Source organism: Haliaeetus albicilla, chromosome 14 (genome assembly GCF_947461875.1).
Source record: "Haliaeetus albicilla chromosome 14, bHalAlb1.1, whole genome shotgun sequence".
NCBI lineage: Eukaryota > Metazoa > Chordata > Aves > Accipitriformes > Accipitridae > Haliaeetus > Haliaeetus albicilla.
In genome coordinates this window covers 26,861,992-26,879,963 of record NC_091496.1, presented here as the reverse complement: position 1 = coordinate 26,879,963, position 17,972 = coordinate 26,861,992, and the positions used below count along the sequence as shown (strand labels likewise).

Genomic DNA, 17,972 nt, shown 5'->3' with positions numbered 1-17,972 from the left:
ACTCTAGTCTGCAATCTTAACAGAACTGTGCTTCAAGCCTCCCCAGAGGAAAAGGACACAGACGCATGCTGGCCATTTGCCTGGCCTCCAGGACAGGATGAAGATGCAGCTGTGAACAAAGCTGAAGTGAGCAGGAGAGAGATCTGGGGAGTTATATGGGCAGGGAAGGGGGTGGAAAGCAAAGTCAGGAAGGGGTACAATAAAACAAAGACGTATACTAGATTACAAAGTTTATTAAATATCAAGATGAAACAGAAAATCTGGAATTAAATACAGTGTATTAGCTTCAAAAACACTTATTCATATAAAAAGGAAGAGCGTCACAGCAGTATTCATCGCTTTCCTCACTGCCTGTTAACTCAAGTCCTTGAATTAGTGAGTAAAACCCCCAGATTTTTCCAGTCTTAATTCATCTCAGTACAACCATTCTTACTTTTCCAGAACTGGGACTTTGTTGTATAATCTTCCGATTGCTGGTGACTTTTGCAGACAGGAAATGACAACTGCAGATCTTCAGTAACAACAGGTAACTCCCTGAAAGAAGTAAGTAGAACTGCTTGTTTTCTTGACATAAATGCCCCACAACAGCCACCACATCATCAGCGGCCACCAGCAACAAAGAGATGGGCTGTCCTATCACACAAGTTTTGGAAAGCACTAAAGAGGCTCAAAGTTGATATATTAGCGTTCCTTTTTTCCCCATATGAAGTGTTTCAGGTGCCCCACAGGTGTTGATGTAGGAACTGCGAATGTCTAAAACTGCAGCGATTTTTAGTACAACAATCAACGTGAATACCATGTGAGGCAATGGGCACAAACTGAAACACAGGAGGTTCTGTCTGAACATCAGGAAACACTTTTTCACCGTGACGGGGACCCAGCACTGCCCACGGAGGCTGTGGAGTCTCTATCCTTGGAGATACTCAAAAGACAACATGGTCCTGGGCAACCGTCTCTAGGTGGTCCTCCTTGAGCAGGGGGGCTGGACCAGATGACCTCCCTTCCAACCTCACCCATTCTGTGGTTCTGCGGTACAAAACAAACGTACCAAAAAGACCACATAACTTTCTTGGCGCTGCTATACACTCACAAGTAGTTTTAAACCTAAGGCGCATAAAGCGACAGCAATGTAAAGTGCCCTATTCTCCAGCCTGAACACTGGTAAAACTTTCACTTTATAAGCAGAAATATTCACTGCATCAGGACTGAAGCAGCAGGCTGCAAGCACATCAAATAACATCCTAAGCATTAAAATAACACTGGAAACATAAAAACCACATAGAGTGAAGGGATTAAACAGAACAAAGGGAATGCTTTTGTTAAAACACAGAACATGAGTGGAGCAAAATAATGCATCTACCTTAAGAAGAAACATTCTGACGGTTCTGTCAAGCTCAAGAGTCAAGAGTAGTCCATCTGCCAGTCAGAAAAAATAGATACGGTTCTTAGTGTGAGTGCAAAATAAAACAACTGTGCATCAATAAACCATCAGGTAAGTGCAACATGCTTGACATCCATTTAATAGACTTAGAATTTATATTCAGACAATAAAAATAAACACGTTTTCACATCTGAACAATCTGAAGGATGGGAAACCACAGATGCGCTATGTAAACAAAATTATTTCCTGAGCCTCTGCCTAGCATTTTGTTCAAATCATATAATTTTTGGTTAGAACATCACGGTACTCCTGTATTGCCCTGGCAAGGGGATCCTGGTCAACATGGACATTTCTTGAAGATCCATCAGTAGATACCGTGGGAGAAGCTCCAGCAGATCCAGTTTCAAGTTCAGCGGTGGCTAGGGAGAAAAGAGACAAGATTCCTGGTGTTACTTTTCTAGTAGACAGGGCCGAGTAAGTCCCTGTAAAAACATTATGGGTAACTGGAGAGACTACAATCCAGAAAGATTTAAACACTTCCAAAGGAACATAACAATGAAAGGGCTAGGCACAAAGGGAGAAACACATTTTTTCCACATGTGCTTATTAGTCAACAGTACTTTTAAAGCTAGCGAAAGACATTCCAGAGGCCTCACGCTGAACATCTTCAGGGAACCCACAAATGACTCTCAGTTACACCAGTGCTAAATTTAGCCCCCTGCAGAGACCTCTTCAACCTCAAGTGTCTGTTTCCTTAAGTGTTCAAACCAGTGATTTATTGGAACACTACTCCTAAAAATCAGCTTCTGCATTCGCTGTGACAAACTTTAAAAGAAGCTGCCCGTGAAAACGCAAACATCTCTGCACTGCAGTCAGGCCAGGACAAGTCTCCCAGCCTGGCACCTTCTCTGAGGGGCGTCTTTGTAACTCGCCCTGGCAAAACCCTCTTTCCTCCATGAAAACACAAACTCGGTGGAAGTAAACCCACCTTCACCATCTTTCTCCAGCCACCTTTTTCAGACAAGGTCCCCAAACCAAACATACTCTGACTCCTAGCAGATGTGTAATTACGTTCAAAATGCACACGGATGCAACGCAGCGGCTTTGTGCCCATTCAGACACATGGAAAGAGCTACGAAGCTACAGCTGAATGCTCTCTCTATGATTAAAAGCATACAGGAACAGAAGGAGATGCTCTCAGGGGCTACTTGCTTTGAAACAGCACCAGTCACTGCAAAGCAGTGACTCTGGAGGAACAACTGTGAAATGGGTGGAATTCCTCTTTCGACACCTGGCCTTACATTACAGCCCATGTTTTATGCTACCTGTTACAAGCATTCAACTCACGTTTGCCTAAACACTACTGCATGACCTTTTCCTAAAGGAAGGCTATCTTTTGTCACCGATTATATTCTTCTTGCTTATCCAAAAAAGACCGCAACATATAAGCTACAAATATAAGCAATGAATAAGACACATGGCAAAAATCAAGAACTAAGAGCAGAGAATGTGTATGGTATGGTTTAGTGCTGAAGGCAATTGATGTACATGGAAGGAGAAGTAACAGCTGAAGTCTATGAAAAGCTTTTCCCAGGGCTTCTTTTACATTTGATATATGTGCTTGAGGATTAACTCTAGCGAAAGGCGACTTCAGCTTAAGCCAAGCGTATCTGTGTGGGGGAAATGGGTTAGTTTTCTTTGTGCTTGGTTTTTTTCAGGCAACCGCATAACATTCTACCCAGTATGTTGGTAAGCAGGAAGTTTTCACATTCACGTCTAAACTGGAAAGCTAGCAGAAAAAACCCCTGTGCTTAGCATGAGAACTTGACAGCTTTCAAGCCATTATTTTCAAGAGTTAGGAACAGTCATCTGTTTCCTTAAAAACACTGCTAACACAATGACACATTACCCTCTTCCAGTTCTTTAGTGATTTTTTCATCCAGTTCCTGCTGTACCTAGAATTATATAGAAAACATACAGTTAGTATTTTAAAAGTTACCTTTTTGTAACTTTAAACTTCTAAAACAATCTTAAAACCCACACATAACATGTGATGAAAACTACAAATACCATCCCAAATACAGACATCTTGGTTTGGGGCTTGATTTTTAATGAAGAGAAACTCTTGGTCAGCCAGGCTGTAGCAGTCTCATTGCTGAGCAACATTAACTGTAGCACAAAACAACCTGTAACTCACCAGCTGGACTATAACTGGGCATTTAAAAAATACACAGGAAAGAAGCACAGTGGTGTTATTACAATGAAGGTATGGCAAAAGTCTGTCATCAAATACATGAGCAGAATGTCAGCTAAATGCTGAGATACGCACAAATGCCATCCATAGGGACAAATTCAGTTGAGGCTGGCTTCTGCAACTTCATAAGAGAAGTGCAAAAGCAGCTGCTGCAGGATTGACATACACCATTGTATAGAAAAAAGCATGTGCCAATATTCTTCTTTTCTCCACTTTAAGATGGAAAATTGAAAGAGCTCCTGCAGATCACGCCAGGATTCTTCTTTATTGTTATTGCCAATACCACGACACACACAGAATATAAAAACACACATGACTTTTTCGTGCGAACTTTGTCCTAAGAAACAATAGCAGCAGCTACAGCTTCTACAGAGCAAGAGCTGTGGGGTTTATTATGTCACCAAAATCAGCTTAAGGAGCACTTACTCCTTTCTCCCCTAGAAGGTGGTTATTGCTACCAATTAAGTTGTTCTCACTTATGATTCTGACTTCAAAGTCTTCATAAGAAGAAGTCAGATCTTTTGAAGAGCCATAGTCCAAGCGCTATATGCTGTTGTTTACATTTGATGATACTTGTGGCTCCTACATTTTTTCCATCAAGTCTGTGACACGTGGAAGTGAATTTCAAAATAGATACCACACAGCTTCCAGGCCTATGAGGGCCACGAAGATGCTGAAGGGCTTGGACCACGTGAGCTATGTGGAGAGGCTGAGAGCTGTGACTGTTTCTTTACTGGAGCAGAGAAAGCTCAGGGAGACCTTACCTATGTATATAAATACTTGGTGGGGTGAGTAAAGAAGATGGAGCCAGACTCCTGCCAGTGGTGCCAAGTAAAAGAACAAGAGGAATGGGCACAAATCAAAATAGAGGAAATTTCATCTTAACATAAGGAAATTTTGGTTTTTTTCCTTTTTAAATTGTAAGCGCGGTCACACCCTGGAACAAGTTGCCCAGAAAAGGTTGTGGAGCGTCCATCCTTGGAGATGTACAAAACCTGCTGGACATAACCCTGAACAACCTGCTACGGCTGACCCTGCTTTGGGCAGGGGTGGGGCTGGACTAGATGATCTTCCAAGGCCCCTTCCACCCTCGCCCATCCTGTGACTCTCCAATTTTAGTACTGAATCCCTGGGGGAATAAGTCTTTACTTTATGAAATGAGCAACAGACCACCACCACCACCACGAAAAAGAACTGAAACACTGTACAGTGTACTCAACAGGCAAAAGCCTCAGGAAGGGAAGCAATCTGCATACCCTCGCAAGAGGAGCGGTAACAGGCAGTAACTCCAAAGGCCAAAGAAGTGGGGCCATAAACCAGCAAAGGGGAGGGAAGGGCCCTCTCTCCAGGCCTACAGGGATAGCTGCGACCAAATTCACCAGCTCCTCCAGGAGAACCACCACTCAGTGGTACTTCCTTGGAATGGTCTGTGCCTTCACAGCTAGAAGAGGGGAGCACAGAGCTGAAAGAACAACAGAAAAGGCCCCCCCCAATCCCCAAACCTCTAATTGTTTTCAAGCAGGTACAAGCGGCAGCAAAATCCTGGGGAGAAGGGACCTCCTAACACACGAAATGAGACAGAGGTCACAGCAAAAAGCAGGAAAACTAATGCCTAGACCAAAAGATGACCCAAACCCAGGGCCTATCCTAAGCAAAGCAGCAGCAGTTGAGGCGTTAGAAGAAACCACTTTCCCTGGCTTCTGGAGCCCTCACCACGACCAGAAGGTCCACAGGACCCTCCACAACATGTGTGGATGAATCAAGAGAAGAAAAAATCTTGTTTTCCTCTTATTCATTCCAGTTACATCCTTGTGAATCTCATCCATGCCCGAGGAAAGAGAAAGAGGTGGAAATCAAGCCAACACACTGGTTTCTGAATAGGGAATGAAGAGCCAGGCAAAATACACCTTTGAGGACTACAACTCGCCTCTACTGTTCTTCCCCGCAAGCCCCTGGAAAAGGCATCACAGCTGACTATCCCAAACCTCCTGAGCAGGTCATTCTCTTCTCACTGCACATCTCTCCAGGCAGTAAGATACTGGGTTCCCTTGCAGCAGTCACCTTCTCAAGAATTCTCATTCAGAAAGCAGTGTTGACTTCTACTTACCCACATGGATTGTTTGAGCACAGAGTAAGTCGGATCCTGTAAGACTCCGTGACATGGTACTCAGACTCTAGCAGCTCACCTTCAGAACAGTACTGGTACTCCAGGCACAACCACTGTCACTACCAAGAACTTTTTGAATATCAGAACTGGCAAGGAGGCTAAACCAGCCTGCTCCTGTAGTTTACAGAAGTTCCATTGTAACAGATGAAATCCATGCACTGTCATCTTACTGTGGTAGTTAAACATCTGACGCCGTAACATTACAAATACATAAAGCATGAAAGTATTCTGTAGCAGCCATTCTTTCACTGGGACAAACTAGCAAGTTCAAAATATTTGCAGTAGTAGGAAAATGTGAACGCATCAGTAAGTTTCAATCAAAACCTAACAGCATAAATAGACAAAACGTTTCCAGTACAAAATACCACCCAACATTAAACAATACCGGCTACAAGCCTGGTCATGTATCTCGCTGCAGAGAAGAGAGAGAAGAACAGATTTTTGATTAAGGAGCTGAAGAAGAAAGAAAAACGGCCTTAAGTTCAAAGGTCTTCAGTGAGAAATAAGAACATGGCCTACTCGTAAACAAAGCAAGTAAAAAAGCTAACAATGCAAAGACTGCTACAATACAAGAGTGCGGATGGAAAATGAAATCAGAAAAGGAACAGAAATTGAGAAATAGAGTAGGAAGCAGACATTCCCTTTCTCACGTGATGTAGGAAAACTGGTTTCATAAATCCATTAAACTCACACTGGTTGCAGCTAGCAGAGTTCACTATTATTTTCTATGTCAAGACACCCACGTTCATTTTCACCAGCCTTTGGCACAGCTGTTAGGATTTAAGCTTCACCTTTTTTAAACCTAACAACGAGACTCCGGTCCCAAAATCTCCTTGCAGCACTTGCAGCAGACATTCCTCACAGCAGTTCCCAAATTACGGCACACAGACCACTAACGTCATATTTGTGTTTCATCTGCTTGATTCAGTTTGGTTCTGGATGGTGACATGCCAATTCACGAGCAGTTCGGGAGTCAGTAGACCACATCATAAAAGAAAAAAAGACCCCGTCAAAGATCTCTCTACTCCTGTAAAGCACAGGCAATACACACGTACATCCTTCTTACGACACAAGTCCTGCTATGAAATAAATTCACAATTCATGAAATAAATTCAGCCAGCCGCCTTGCAGAACATAACGGACTGCTAGTCGCTACAGTTACTGTTTGTAATTACATGCACAGAATTTTTCAAGTACTTGTAATTTATTCTTCATTACTGGAGCTCTAATAAAAAGAAAACCAACCAAAAAAACCCAAAGACATTTGCATGTGATTGGGATTTTACTGGTTAATGAGCTTGCGTCAAGATGAACTTTTGTACTTTTCAAGGTACTTTGGCACTCCCATTTCAAGGTTATTAATTTCTGTAGCATATATATTTGATAAGGGGGAAGGGGCTATGCTGTAATGGAACACATTTCTTCTTCATGTTATTTTTAAGAATAAAATTCCCACTTTTTGCTGAGCTTGCAACATGGCCATCCTCAAAGTGTAAGGCTATATGCGTAATCACTGACATTCGCCTCATGTTAAGTAGTGGTTTAGAAAAACTGTGAAATCATTCAAGCCTTTAAACTCCAAATTCCTTAGTTATGTCTAAAAGAAGCAACTGTGTCCACTTGCCAGAGTAGCACTTCTTCCTCTTGTTCGCAATCAGCATCATTTACCAATGCTTTTTCCAACAGCTGCATGGACAAAGAATTAATACCAGCATTTTGAGTAACAGCAGTGCGAAGTATTTTCACCTCCTTGCCGCTGAAGCTACTTCAAAGCTTTTGCACAAACCAAATTTACATAAACATCCTCCTCTTAAGAACGAGATGTCCTGTACTTCAAGTAGCCTTTCTCACCTTGAGGAAGCTACTGCGAGAAACACTAAATCTGCACAGCGAGCTTTGACTAAAAAAAGAAGTGCAAGATGACTACCTGAGGCATACTGCAATTTAAGGTCCTTAACTCCCTGTCACTACGAGCTTTAGTGGCAGGAGCATTCGTAATCTCCAGCCAAAAAAGCACTGCTCAGCTTGAATTTAAAGGCAAGACAAATTCTGTAGAAGGGAACCAGGTTACTGGAAAAAACTTGAGGCATAATTCAAGCAAACAGTGAAGTGAAGAAACGGCTTGGAGTCAGAGAAACTCTTCTGTCTTTAAATAATCTGGTGAACAGGCAGAGTACTAAGCAGCACAACCTGCAAAGCACTTCAAAATAGACTAAAACTGTAATCTCTGCATTCTTTCCTCATGTTCCAACTTGTCTCCTGAATGGCACAGGACTCCTGCAGAAATGACAGCACAGACTGTGCATCTGGTAATTTTGCATTTGGAAACTGATGGAGATTCATCACCCATTATTTTATGCAGAGGGATCCATGCGGTTTTCCCCTTTTGTTACTTCCTGACTTAAAGCCCTATTTTCCAGTTCAGTCCTCTTCTTGTAGACGCACGTGTCAGGAATTCTGTCCGTTCAGCTCCTCAGAGATATGCTATGGCTTCAGAACACTGTTAATGACATACTGCACCCAGCTGAGGAAACTGAAACCAGCAGTTCTAAGTGAAATACCCACTTAGATGCATGTCCTCTAGCAACTACTGCACCTCTGAGAACCCTGTTTCTTTTTTCTGAAGCACTCTGAAAGAGAGGATCACGTTTTCAGACTTTGCTGAATACACTGAACATTGAGTGACTTGGGGCTACAGACAGTGCCATTACAATTAGTCCCAGTTGTTCCCTAACTGGCGATTACGGGAAGAAGTATCAGGAAAGGACATGCAGCTGCATTTCGTAACAGAGAGGATAAATTCACGCTGATACTTCCGAGTCCCAGAGACCAGCCTTCTGCTTTGATTGAGGGAAAACAGGCATGCTGGGAATTCCAGCTTTTTCTTAAGACAACCTGGTGGAAATGGTAAGAAATGGGAAAGTTCTCTGAGGTTTTAGCCATAGTTTTACTCACTTTCATGCAAGGAAGAAAACTTTAGAATTTAATACTATATTAGAATTAGAAGCTAATCACGAGAAGACAAACTGTGTCTAGTAAGAGCAAATTATCCTCAGCTCCTCTCTTGACACGAACTAAAAGTCTCTGTAGGTTGTAAACAAGATCAGAGAGGACTTCAGGGGATTAAGTCCTACTAACAAAACTGCACTAGGATGGAGACATTTAGGTATATAAGAAAGCCCCCAAACTAGCAAACAAAACCTCACCTCACGTCAGTAACTGGAGACTGGGGAAATGTCGTATGTAATCGTTCTTCAACTTCCTTGAGAGTCTGCTCAAGGCTGACGGGTATTTTTTTGTTCTGTTTTTTTTTAAACCTTAAAAGCGAAGCCTCAGAAAACAGTACCAAAACTTAAAAGTATTCCCCAGCACAGCAATCCATCACAAAATGAGAGACATATGCTCTGAAAAGAAACTTTAGGGGTGCTGTTGAAGTCAGGACACTGAGTGAGAACAGTATCGCCATCCTCAGATCCAATGCACACTTTTCTTGGAATTAGCTCAAATGTTTGTCACAAGTATATTTGGAAACCATTTTTCACAAGACGTTGAAGCAGTCTATATAATGATTTGAAATACATATCTGCATATATCAGCAACGGTATAAAAACCAATGAGCTATGCAGTAGCCTTTTAAAATATTTAATCTCTGGAATGTACTTAAGGGAAGCTAGTAAAGCAGTAAAGGTATCTATCGTGACACTGACAAAAACTCTGAGATGCCCAGAGACTTCCAATTTCTTCTGGAAAATTAAGATGGAAAGGACTACTTGAAGAATGTTGCTGTAATTCAGTTAAGAAGCACTGAGTACTCCCACTTTCTCCCCCTTTACTGTCTTTTTTTCCTGTTTCTTCTTCTTCAACAAGGGCACAACTGGTAACCCTTTTCTTTTAAACTAGGGCAGCGTTTCTCCTAGGAGTGTGATGGTTTCCTCCTTTGCCTTTTTCTTCTTTTAACATCTTGCTCCCATCTCTCTGTCCGTTCTTTTCCTCACTTGTTCCCTGCTCCCTACCCCTCTTGTTCCCTCGTCCTGGCCTTCTCCTTATTTCACTTTTGCAGTGGGTCCCTGACTTTTGCCTCCTTTCTACTGCTTGCATGCTGAATAGCCCCTGCAGATGGTACAGCACCAATTGCCTCCCGAGTTCTTTCTGTAATGTATGGCCACCCTCTGACCTCAAAAACACATTCACAGCGATACAGAATCGTTCATCTTAACTGCTGCTGCTACGCATTACCTACACTGCTTTGTCTGTTTTTGATTTTGTTGGGTTTGGGCTTTTTTTTTTTTTTTTTATTTTTTCCTTAAACCGGGTGCAGTATGTAGTCACATTGTTGACATGGATTCTTTCCAATGTGGGTGGGACCACTGAACTGAGATGGACTTAAAAAAAGTGAATGAATACTTCTCACATTCATTCAGCCCCAGAATGCACGAGGGATAGAACACCGACAGCACACAGAAGCTTTTCCATGCCTCAGTCCTATGCTAGGTGGGAAACTGATTACAACTATTGACATCTGGTTTCCAAGTCTCACAATACAATGTTCACCGTTCTGTGAGGGATGTGCTATCACACTGACTGCTAATTACAGGGCATACTTTGACCAGAAGTATTGCAGAGGTTGCAGCATTGCTGCAAAATTAGAAGGCTGTGAAGACTTCCTGAAGAGTAGCTAATTTTACCTGCTCGTGTAATAACACATAGCAGGAGCTACAAAAACAAATGCCTCCTACACATAGTATACACCCCGCACTGAAGTATAAAGTGAGAAATTAGGCAATCCTGTTCCTATCATCCTATTTTTGAAGCATCCCTTTATTGCTATTAATGTACTAAAACAAGTTCCAGTGAAGAAACCTCGAGAATGAAGATAGTCAGGAAGGAAAAGGCGTCTCAAACAAAGATGTCTGATGGGATTTTGCATTCAAAGTTAGCCATTTTAAACAGGTCATACATACTATACATTAAAATTTAATGAAGAGCTTAGCTGGGAACTTCTATGCCACAGTATTCTTTATCACAGTTTCTCTTGTAAAAGAATATAGTTACACAGCTCACTATTTAGATTTCAGATTTTTTTGGTTTTTGAGCACTCTTGGAACAAAATTTGTATACTGATGACCAAAAGTCTTCACCCCTACCACATATAGTTGTGTACTGTTTTGATGATGAGCAATTGTTTGGGCATATTAGACCATAGGGTTTGGAACTATAAATGGATTCTAACTTCAGGCTAAAAAGCATAACCTTGCTTACGGATACTCTTTAGCAGTAGTTGGGAATAGTATTTCAAAATTCTTACCTTAGCCACATAGGCTTCAACCCTGTTTCTTGACAATAAAGCGTTCCTGGCTTGGCTTAGGAAGCTTCCTCCTAGACTTAGACTTCTGTTCAGTGCCAAATGGTTGCCAAGATGTCCCAGTTCGGTTGAATACAGAACTGGACTTGCAGCCAGACCTCCACTGACAATGCTGCTTGCGATTAAAGATTTGCTTCTGTGGCGCTCCTGAAGGAGCTTAGCATTGGCTTCTGCTAGTCTCTCATTAGCTCTGAAACATTCAGAAGCATACAAAGAATTATCTTTGGTAATGACACTTTTGCAAAGTCGCCCCCCAGGTCTTTGACTGTTCTTTGACTTCTGAAAGTGGAAGGGATTAAAAGCCTCTAAAACAAGAATATAATTTGATCTGAAGTCTTTGCAGAGAGCCTATTTCTAGGAAGTCACACTACCTGCAAGGAGCAGCAAGAGTTACCAACACTTAGGACTTCTCAGCATTAGGGCTTCAAAACAATCTCTGAACGCCATGTGTTTACATAGCTTCTTCTGAAAGTTACTTCACCTGCATAAGAACTCTGGACTACCCTTCCTTTCCCAAGGAAAGCTCAAACCTCAGACATGCTGCTAAAATGGAAGCAAAAAAAGAATTGGGTTTTTTTTTTTTTTTTACTTCACAGAATCAAATTCTGTTCTCTGAAGTGCCTATCCTTATTCAAGCAATAAAGGACATGAAATTTATCTTTTCTGCCATACACAGCATAAGAGGAGGAAATTATTAGAGACTGGCAAAAAGGCTGCATGTTAAAACAAATCAACTTAAAAATACCCTATTAATGCCATGATCAGTGGTGTAACTGCTGGAACACTAAAGAGAAATGAAGACAGTTCTAATGAAGGGAAAGGGTCTTAAGCTACTTTCCTCGGAAATATGCCTTCTTATGCTTACATACATAATGCTACCAGATGCAGAAGAGGGATTTTAGGAGGAAAATGCATGAGGAAAAAGCAGTATCTTATTACCACTCCAAAAAAGCATAAACTTACCTTTCCAGTTTATTTGCTAGGCATCTTCTTATTTTTACTTCCTCCAGGTACAGCTCTTTGTACCTTTCCACTTCTGCCTGCGTGGATTCTTTTTGAAAAATACTGTCTTGTGTATTTTTTATCCTGTCCGATTCACATTCAGGATCTCTAATTCTCTGTTTTAGCTGGTTTCTCAGTGAAGCATGATGACTGGCTCTGATTTGTTCTAATCTGTCCTGGGAGGCTGCCTGCGTCTGAAGCAGATAACGCACTTTCAGCCACTGCAAAGAAGAAGCGAACTCTCCCTGCCAGTCAATTGCACGTACCCAATTTCAAGGGGCCCAGCTTTACTCACTGAGGCAACTGTGCCTCCTCACTACCATCAGCAATCAAGGCAGAACCCTGGAACTACCACATTAAATAGTTCTTCAGAAAGAGCCCCCCTCTTAGCACTATTGTTCATCAAAGCTACTAATGAGAGAACACCGTCTCTGTAGGACAGGGCATAAAGAAAAGGATTCCTCAAAGAAATTATAAGGATCCCTCATCTCCACCCGCCACCCCGCAACTTTGGTGACTTCTTCTCTGAGCACTTTTCCCCGTACAATGGCAAAGGAGGACCTGTATGCCTGGCCATGACAACTGGAAGTGACAATACCCATTCAAGGATGAACACGACCAGCGGACAGTGATAACCTCCCCCCCACCCAAGAACTGCAAAACGGAAATCTATCTTGGGCAAGCTCTTGATTCAGGGACCTGCAGGCACATTACACACACATGAACGCACTCTTGCCCAACCATATTCTCTTCTCCCACTGCCCTCTACGAAAGACAGAAGTACAGCACTAACACACAGAATCAGGCACCAAAACTAAAATACTAAAAAAATGACAACCACAACAAAAGTATGCAATAGAGACTACAGACGCATGTGAGAAATTCACTTGCCTGCAAAAACAGATTGACTTCTTGTAGTTTTTGTCTTAACTCTTGTCCGGTTCGTTCTTCCATCTCTCTTTTATATTGTTCTAGTTGGCTGCGATCCACCATGTTAGTCTCCAAATGATGTTTGAGGTTAGCCAGCTCTTCTTTCAGCTGGCATTTGCTCTTCTCCAGTTTTTCATGGTTCCCACGCATGGTGGACAACTCTTCTCGCAAATCCTGATGTTGTGCTTCTAGCTGCATGCATTTTTTAGACTCTATCTCCAGCTGCTGGGAAAGGTCACCAACCTGTAGACAGCAAAAAAAAAAAAAAGAATGAACCCCCAGACAAAATCAGAACCAGGAAACTCGGATCTACAATTACTCAGTTCTGTGAAAATCAGTAAAGGGGTTGGCCATTGAGGTTGTATTTACCATCTGCTGACTCAGTATTAAAACCAAAGTGAAAGCAGTCTCTTCTTTTAAAACAAGAGCAGCTTTCACAACATTCCTGATAGGATTCCTCAGGCTCCCATCCTTTCTCAGTTCTTTGGCAGTAGGCATCAAGAGGTGCCAAACTAGCAGCATTTCACGCATAGGGCTAAGTGGAAAAGCACTAAGGCTATTCTTCCATGAGATGCTCACGGGAAATCACACATACCCATACCTAGCCACCTTCTGGTTTCATCAGAAACAACACGTGTCATGCTTTAGAGGAATTTTTACATGCTGTCAACACAATCAAAGCTTCATTACAGAACGGACAAGACAAGAAACAGATGCTCTTTTTTTTCCCCATTACACTGAAACATTTGTAAATAGTGGTTCAGAACACAGCTTTTACAGCGGTGGTGGAGGAAGACATACTCTCTTTAGGTCAAAGCCACAGTTTGTTTTCAAAAATTTGCAGGAAATATCAGACTTTCACTAAGTCCCAACGGTCAACTACAGCTCTATCCTCCTCTTCCCCCCTCCAGAAACATACATTTTCTGTACCTGTTGAAGAGAAAACATAACACCCTGTCTTTTTTTAATAAAAGTGGAGGAAACCAGCATACTAAACACTTGAAAGAGTGTCTAACAAAGTAGAAACTTGAGACTTATCTAAAACCGCCTAAATGTAACGCCCTTCCCTGTCATTCGAAACAACTCTCCAGCAGAAACACAAACCCTGGACTAAAAATGAGCCACTGCAAAGGCAGTTGACTCATTCTGCAATGCCTTCCAAACTCGAACGTAGCTCTGAAACACGGCTGCTCTAGCAACAAATCTGAGCAATGAGCGGAGAAGTAGATAAAAGGTTACGTGCTACTGAACAGCCAGAGCAACCTCAGAAGCACTTCTGGGAACTCTACTTCTGGGTGCCCATGACAAGGGAAAGATGGGCCGAGGCAGCTACTAGCGAGCAATAAGTTACAGAATTTTTTCTGCATCGCCTCAACTGCATCATGCCCTGGGAAACAACGACACCGTTTAGAAAAGCAAAACCTGAACTGCCTTCTGCCCAACTCCTGCCTAAGACAGAGCTCAAGCGGTGACCTTGGGCAAAGCCAACTCCATACAGTTGTTCCCAGTAATGGTGGTGTTAATTCCCTCTCTTCCAGAGAAGGAATTCCTCTGTAAGACCTAGAAGACGCTGCCATGGCCTCAAGCTGCAGCCAGGCCTGTGCCGAGCCTTACTGCTCTCAGCCCTGAACCTCCCCCATGGACGTGACATCCTGGTAGGACTGCAGTCCCTATGGACTGGCCTGGCGATCTGCACTCTTGGCTGACCCTGCTTGCTGTCACCAGACCTATTCTGCTCTTCTTGGTGAGAGCCTGTGGGACTGCCCGTGAGCTCATGGACCCTGCCAGCCTTGCTGCGACTCTCGGCTCGCCCTTCCTCTACAGAACAGCCTGCCCTTGATGTGCCCTTGCAGATACTGCTTTGCACATTATGTTTTCATCTCTACCCATAATGGTAACTACATCGGTATTAGTTATAGACATCTACTACTGTAACAGTAGAAGGAGCATCAAGAAAAGGCAGTTGCTTCCAAAATACAGCAAAGAAAAAAAAAATCAACAGCATGAAAAGTAGTACAGGGAAGGAATAACACAGGTTTTTCAAAAGAAAAAACACCACCACCAAAAACCCCAAACAAACCAGAGCTCACCTTTGTTCTTAATCTACCAACTTCATTGACCATTTCAGAGCAGTTGTGGTTCATCTCTCTCTGTAAACTAAGCTGGGACTCCATCTCTTTCTCATATGCCCTTAGCTTCTTCGTGGCTCTGCTCAGAAGCTTCTTCAACCTACACAGCAAATTAGTCAAGAAAACAATGAAGCAAAGGAACAACCGGCCTTTTTCACATACTCTTACGTAAACAGCGCAGACATGGCTTGCTTCATCTTTAACGTGCTTTACACACCAGCAGTTACTGAGAAAAAAACAGCATTACTGTGCCGCAAACCCCTTGAAAGGTCCAAATTTCACCTGAAAAGAGGAATAAAAGACTTCCTTTCCCCCCCAGGAGAACCGCACAGCAACCTGCATTTGTGGTTCTTTTGGCAGCTATTGAAAACTATGGACTCATGCACAGAAGCGCCCTGCAAGAACTAACACGGGGCTTGAATTTTCTCACAGTTACATACACCTATTTTTACAGTGAAGTTCAATATAGCTTGACTTCTACTCAGGGATACCTCTTCACCATACTAAAAAGCCATACCTCTTACAGTCTTCCTGCAGTTCAACGTTTCTTTCCATTTCTTGGTCCAGACGCAGTTCGACTGGGCGTTTCAACTCTACCAGCTTCCTCACTTTCTTTCTTTCAGTCTCACACTTTCAAAATAGAAAAGATACATGACACACACAGTGTAGGAACAGTATCTACGCGCAGTATACGCATCTAACACTCTCCACAGAGAAGCTGCTGTTAGCCGAGTTCCACAGAACGCCAAGGGACAAAGTTCCTGAGAACTTTTAATCACTTTGGGTTTCACATCAAACAGGCCAACACCTAACAACAGAAACAGACGACCCCACTGAGGCAAAGGCTCTTCTAACACTTCAAGGCAAAAAGGTGGAAAAGATGCTGGAGGACACTTTTGGCAGTTCCTCTACTCATACAGGGATTACGTAAGTATGTACCTCATGGGAGAACACAGATCAATCTAAAGCTTTCATGGGATCTTCAAGGACCAGCAGGCAGGGGCTTGCAGAGGAATTTGATCTTTTGCAATTCTTCAATGTTTCATTTCCCTCTGCTATTACCTCCCTCTCTCCTCTGGGGGTATTTACTTATTCACATCTTGTTCTGCCTCTTGGTGTCTTCTCAGCCAAACCAGAGGAGAGCTGGCAGCTGTTTTGACTTTGTACTTCCATTTTTCCTCTACAGAAAAGGGAAAGACTGCCCCTTGGAAACTGGCAGCCATTTCTTGTTTCCCAAGTACTAGTTCATTTGCCCAAAATTCCTTCAGTACATTTTTCTGGAAGGCTTTTAAGCTCCCACTACCCTGAACATGCAGCAGCTCCTCCATACATTGCACTGGAAACGTGAAGCATTTTAACCCTGCCCAGAAACCAAGGCGTCAGAAGATGACCCGAAGGAATCCAAGAAATAACCGGGGAGCTGCAGCCTTGCTCAATGTGCTCAACCGATAGCAAACCACATTGGGAACTCTTCCCAATAGAACCACTCCAGAATTTACACAAAGATACCCAGCTAGCTTTTATTTGCTTCCTGGCTGATACCCAAATCACAAGATACTCACAGCCTGAACAGCAAGGATAACAGAAAAAGCTGACTGTAAGAACTCAACAAAAAGGTAGACACAGTTCTCCGGGGTATTGGCTAGGCATCCAGAGAATTTTCTGGGCTCACCTGTTCCAGGAGTTCAGCCTTTTCTCTGTCAAGCTGAGCAGCAAGCTCTTCAAGGTGGGATCTTGACTTCAATTGCTCTTCCCACATGCTGTGTGAGCCCTTTGATGTCAGAGGCAGCACATTCTGCTTTTGCACCTGTGAAAGCAACAGCGGCAAAAGAAAAAACTAAGGTGACTGGAAAGACAGCACTGCAGTAGGAAGCAGTAACTTAAATGGAAACAGGTCTAAGCTCTCCTCTCCCCATCCAAGATCTACAGTTAAGGTTAACACGGAGTGTAGAACACACCTCAGGAAACATAACCAAGAGCAGCAGTTGAAGCTGGTGGAAAGAATGAACACCCTAGAAGTGACAAGATGAGGTTGCAACTTTGGGGGATAAGATGACACGCACACACGCACACACACACACAAGATCACCCTACAACTTTCTTCCAAAGGTCCTCCAGAGTTCCTAACGATACGTACTTTTTAATATAATAATTCCTCTAGTGCCCACCACAGAAAATACCCTACCCTCACGGCTTCTGTAACAGCTCTACATCTCCTGAGAGCAAGAAAGTGCTCTGCCCGCTACTGTGCAGCATCACCTCACCTAATTCTTTACCTTAGCTCCCTGCATGGCAGGACAGTACCAGCACCTGTTCGCAGGCGCGAAAGGAAGCTAACATGGTCTCAAGGGCAAGCTGTGACAAAGCTGCAAAGGTAACATGGACCTCCCAGGTCCAGTCTCCTCTCTCAGCTTTCAGCCACAGATCTCCCCCCTGCCCACAACTTCCATCCTATCTAGCATCTGTCATGGTTTAACCCTAGTAGGCAGCTCAGCACCACCCAGCCACTCACTCACTCCCCACCCCTGTGGGATGGAGGAGAGCATTGGCAGGGTAAGAGTGAGAAAACTTGTGGGTTGAGATAAAGACAGTTTCATAGGTAAAGTTAAAGCTGCGTGTGCGAGCAAAGCAAAACAAAGAATTCATTCCCTACTTCTCATTGGCAGGCAGTTTTTCAGCCACTTCCAGGAAAGCAGGGCTTCATCATACCAAATGGTTACTTGGAAAGACAAATGCCATATCTCCAA

At 43.0% G+C, this 17,972-nt stretch overlaps 1 protein-coding gene across 2 annotated transcripts; it reads right to left on the bottom strand.

Annotated features, from left to right (window-relative positions):
- Nucleotides 1-217: 217 nt before the first annotated feature.
- Nucleotides 218-17,054, bottom strand: LOC138688984 (ankyrin repeat domain-containing protein 26-like). Of its 2 annotated transcripts, none has more exons than XM_069802057.1 (8): nucleotides 16,898-17,054; nucleotides 15,743-15,855; nucleotides 15,187-15,325; nucleotides 13,058-13,339; nucleotides 12,128-12,360; nucleotides 11,108-11,354; nucleotides 3,291-3,336; nucleotides 218-1,800 (listed from the first exon to the last, which is right to left on the bottom strand). In XM_069802057.1, exons 1-8 carry the CDS (start codon nucleotides 16,982-16,984, stop codon nucleotides 1,652-1,654), a joined length of 1,296 nt encoding a protein of 431 aa, XP_069658158.1. In that variant the 5' UTR covers nucleotides 16,985-17,054; the 3' UTR covers nucleotides 218-1,651. The 2 variants fall into 2 exon arrangements, with proteins under 2 accessions (XP_069658158.1, XP_069658159.1); XM_069802058.1 differs by lacking the exon at nucleotides 16,898-17,054 and adding an exon at nucleotides 16,165-16,390.
- Between the last annotated feature and the right edge of the window lie 918 nt (nucleotides 17,055-17,972).

Excerpts from the sequence above, each read along its gene's own strand:
- LOC138688984 (XM_069802057.1), bottom strand. The coding sequence starts at position 16,984 with ATGTGGGAAGAGCAATTGAAGTCAAGATCCCACCTTGAAGAGCTTGCT. Across the intron at positions 15,326-15,742 it reads CTGCAGGAAGACTGTAAGAG|GTTGAAGAAGCTTCTGAGCA; the intron begins GTATGGCTTTTT and ends TTTGCTGTGTAG. Across the intron at positions 3,337-11,107 it reads TTGAAGCCTATGTGGCTAAG|GTACAGCAGGAACTGGATGA; the intron begins GTAAGAATTTTG and ends ATATAATTCTAG.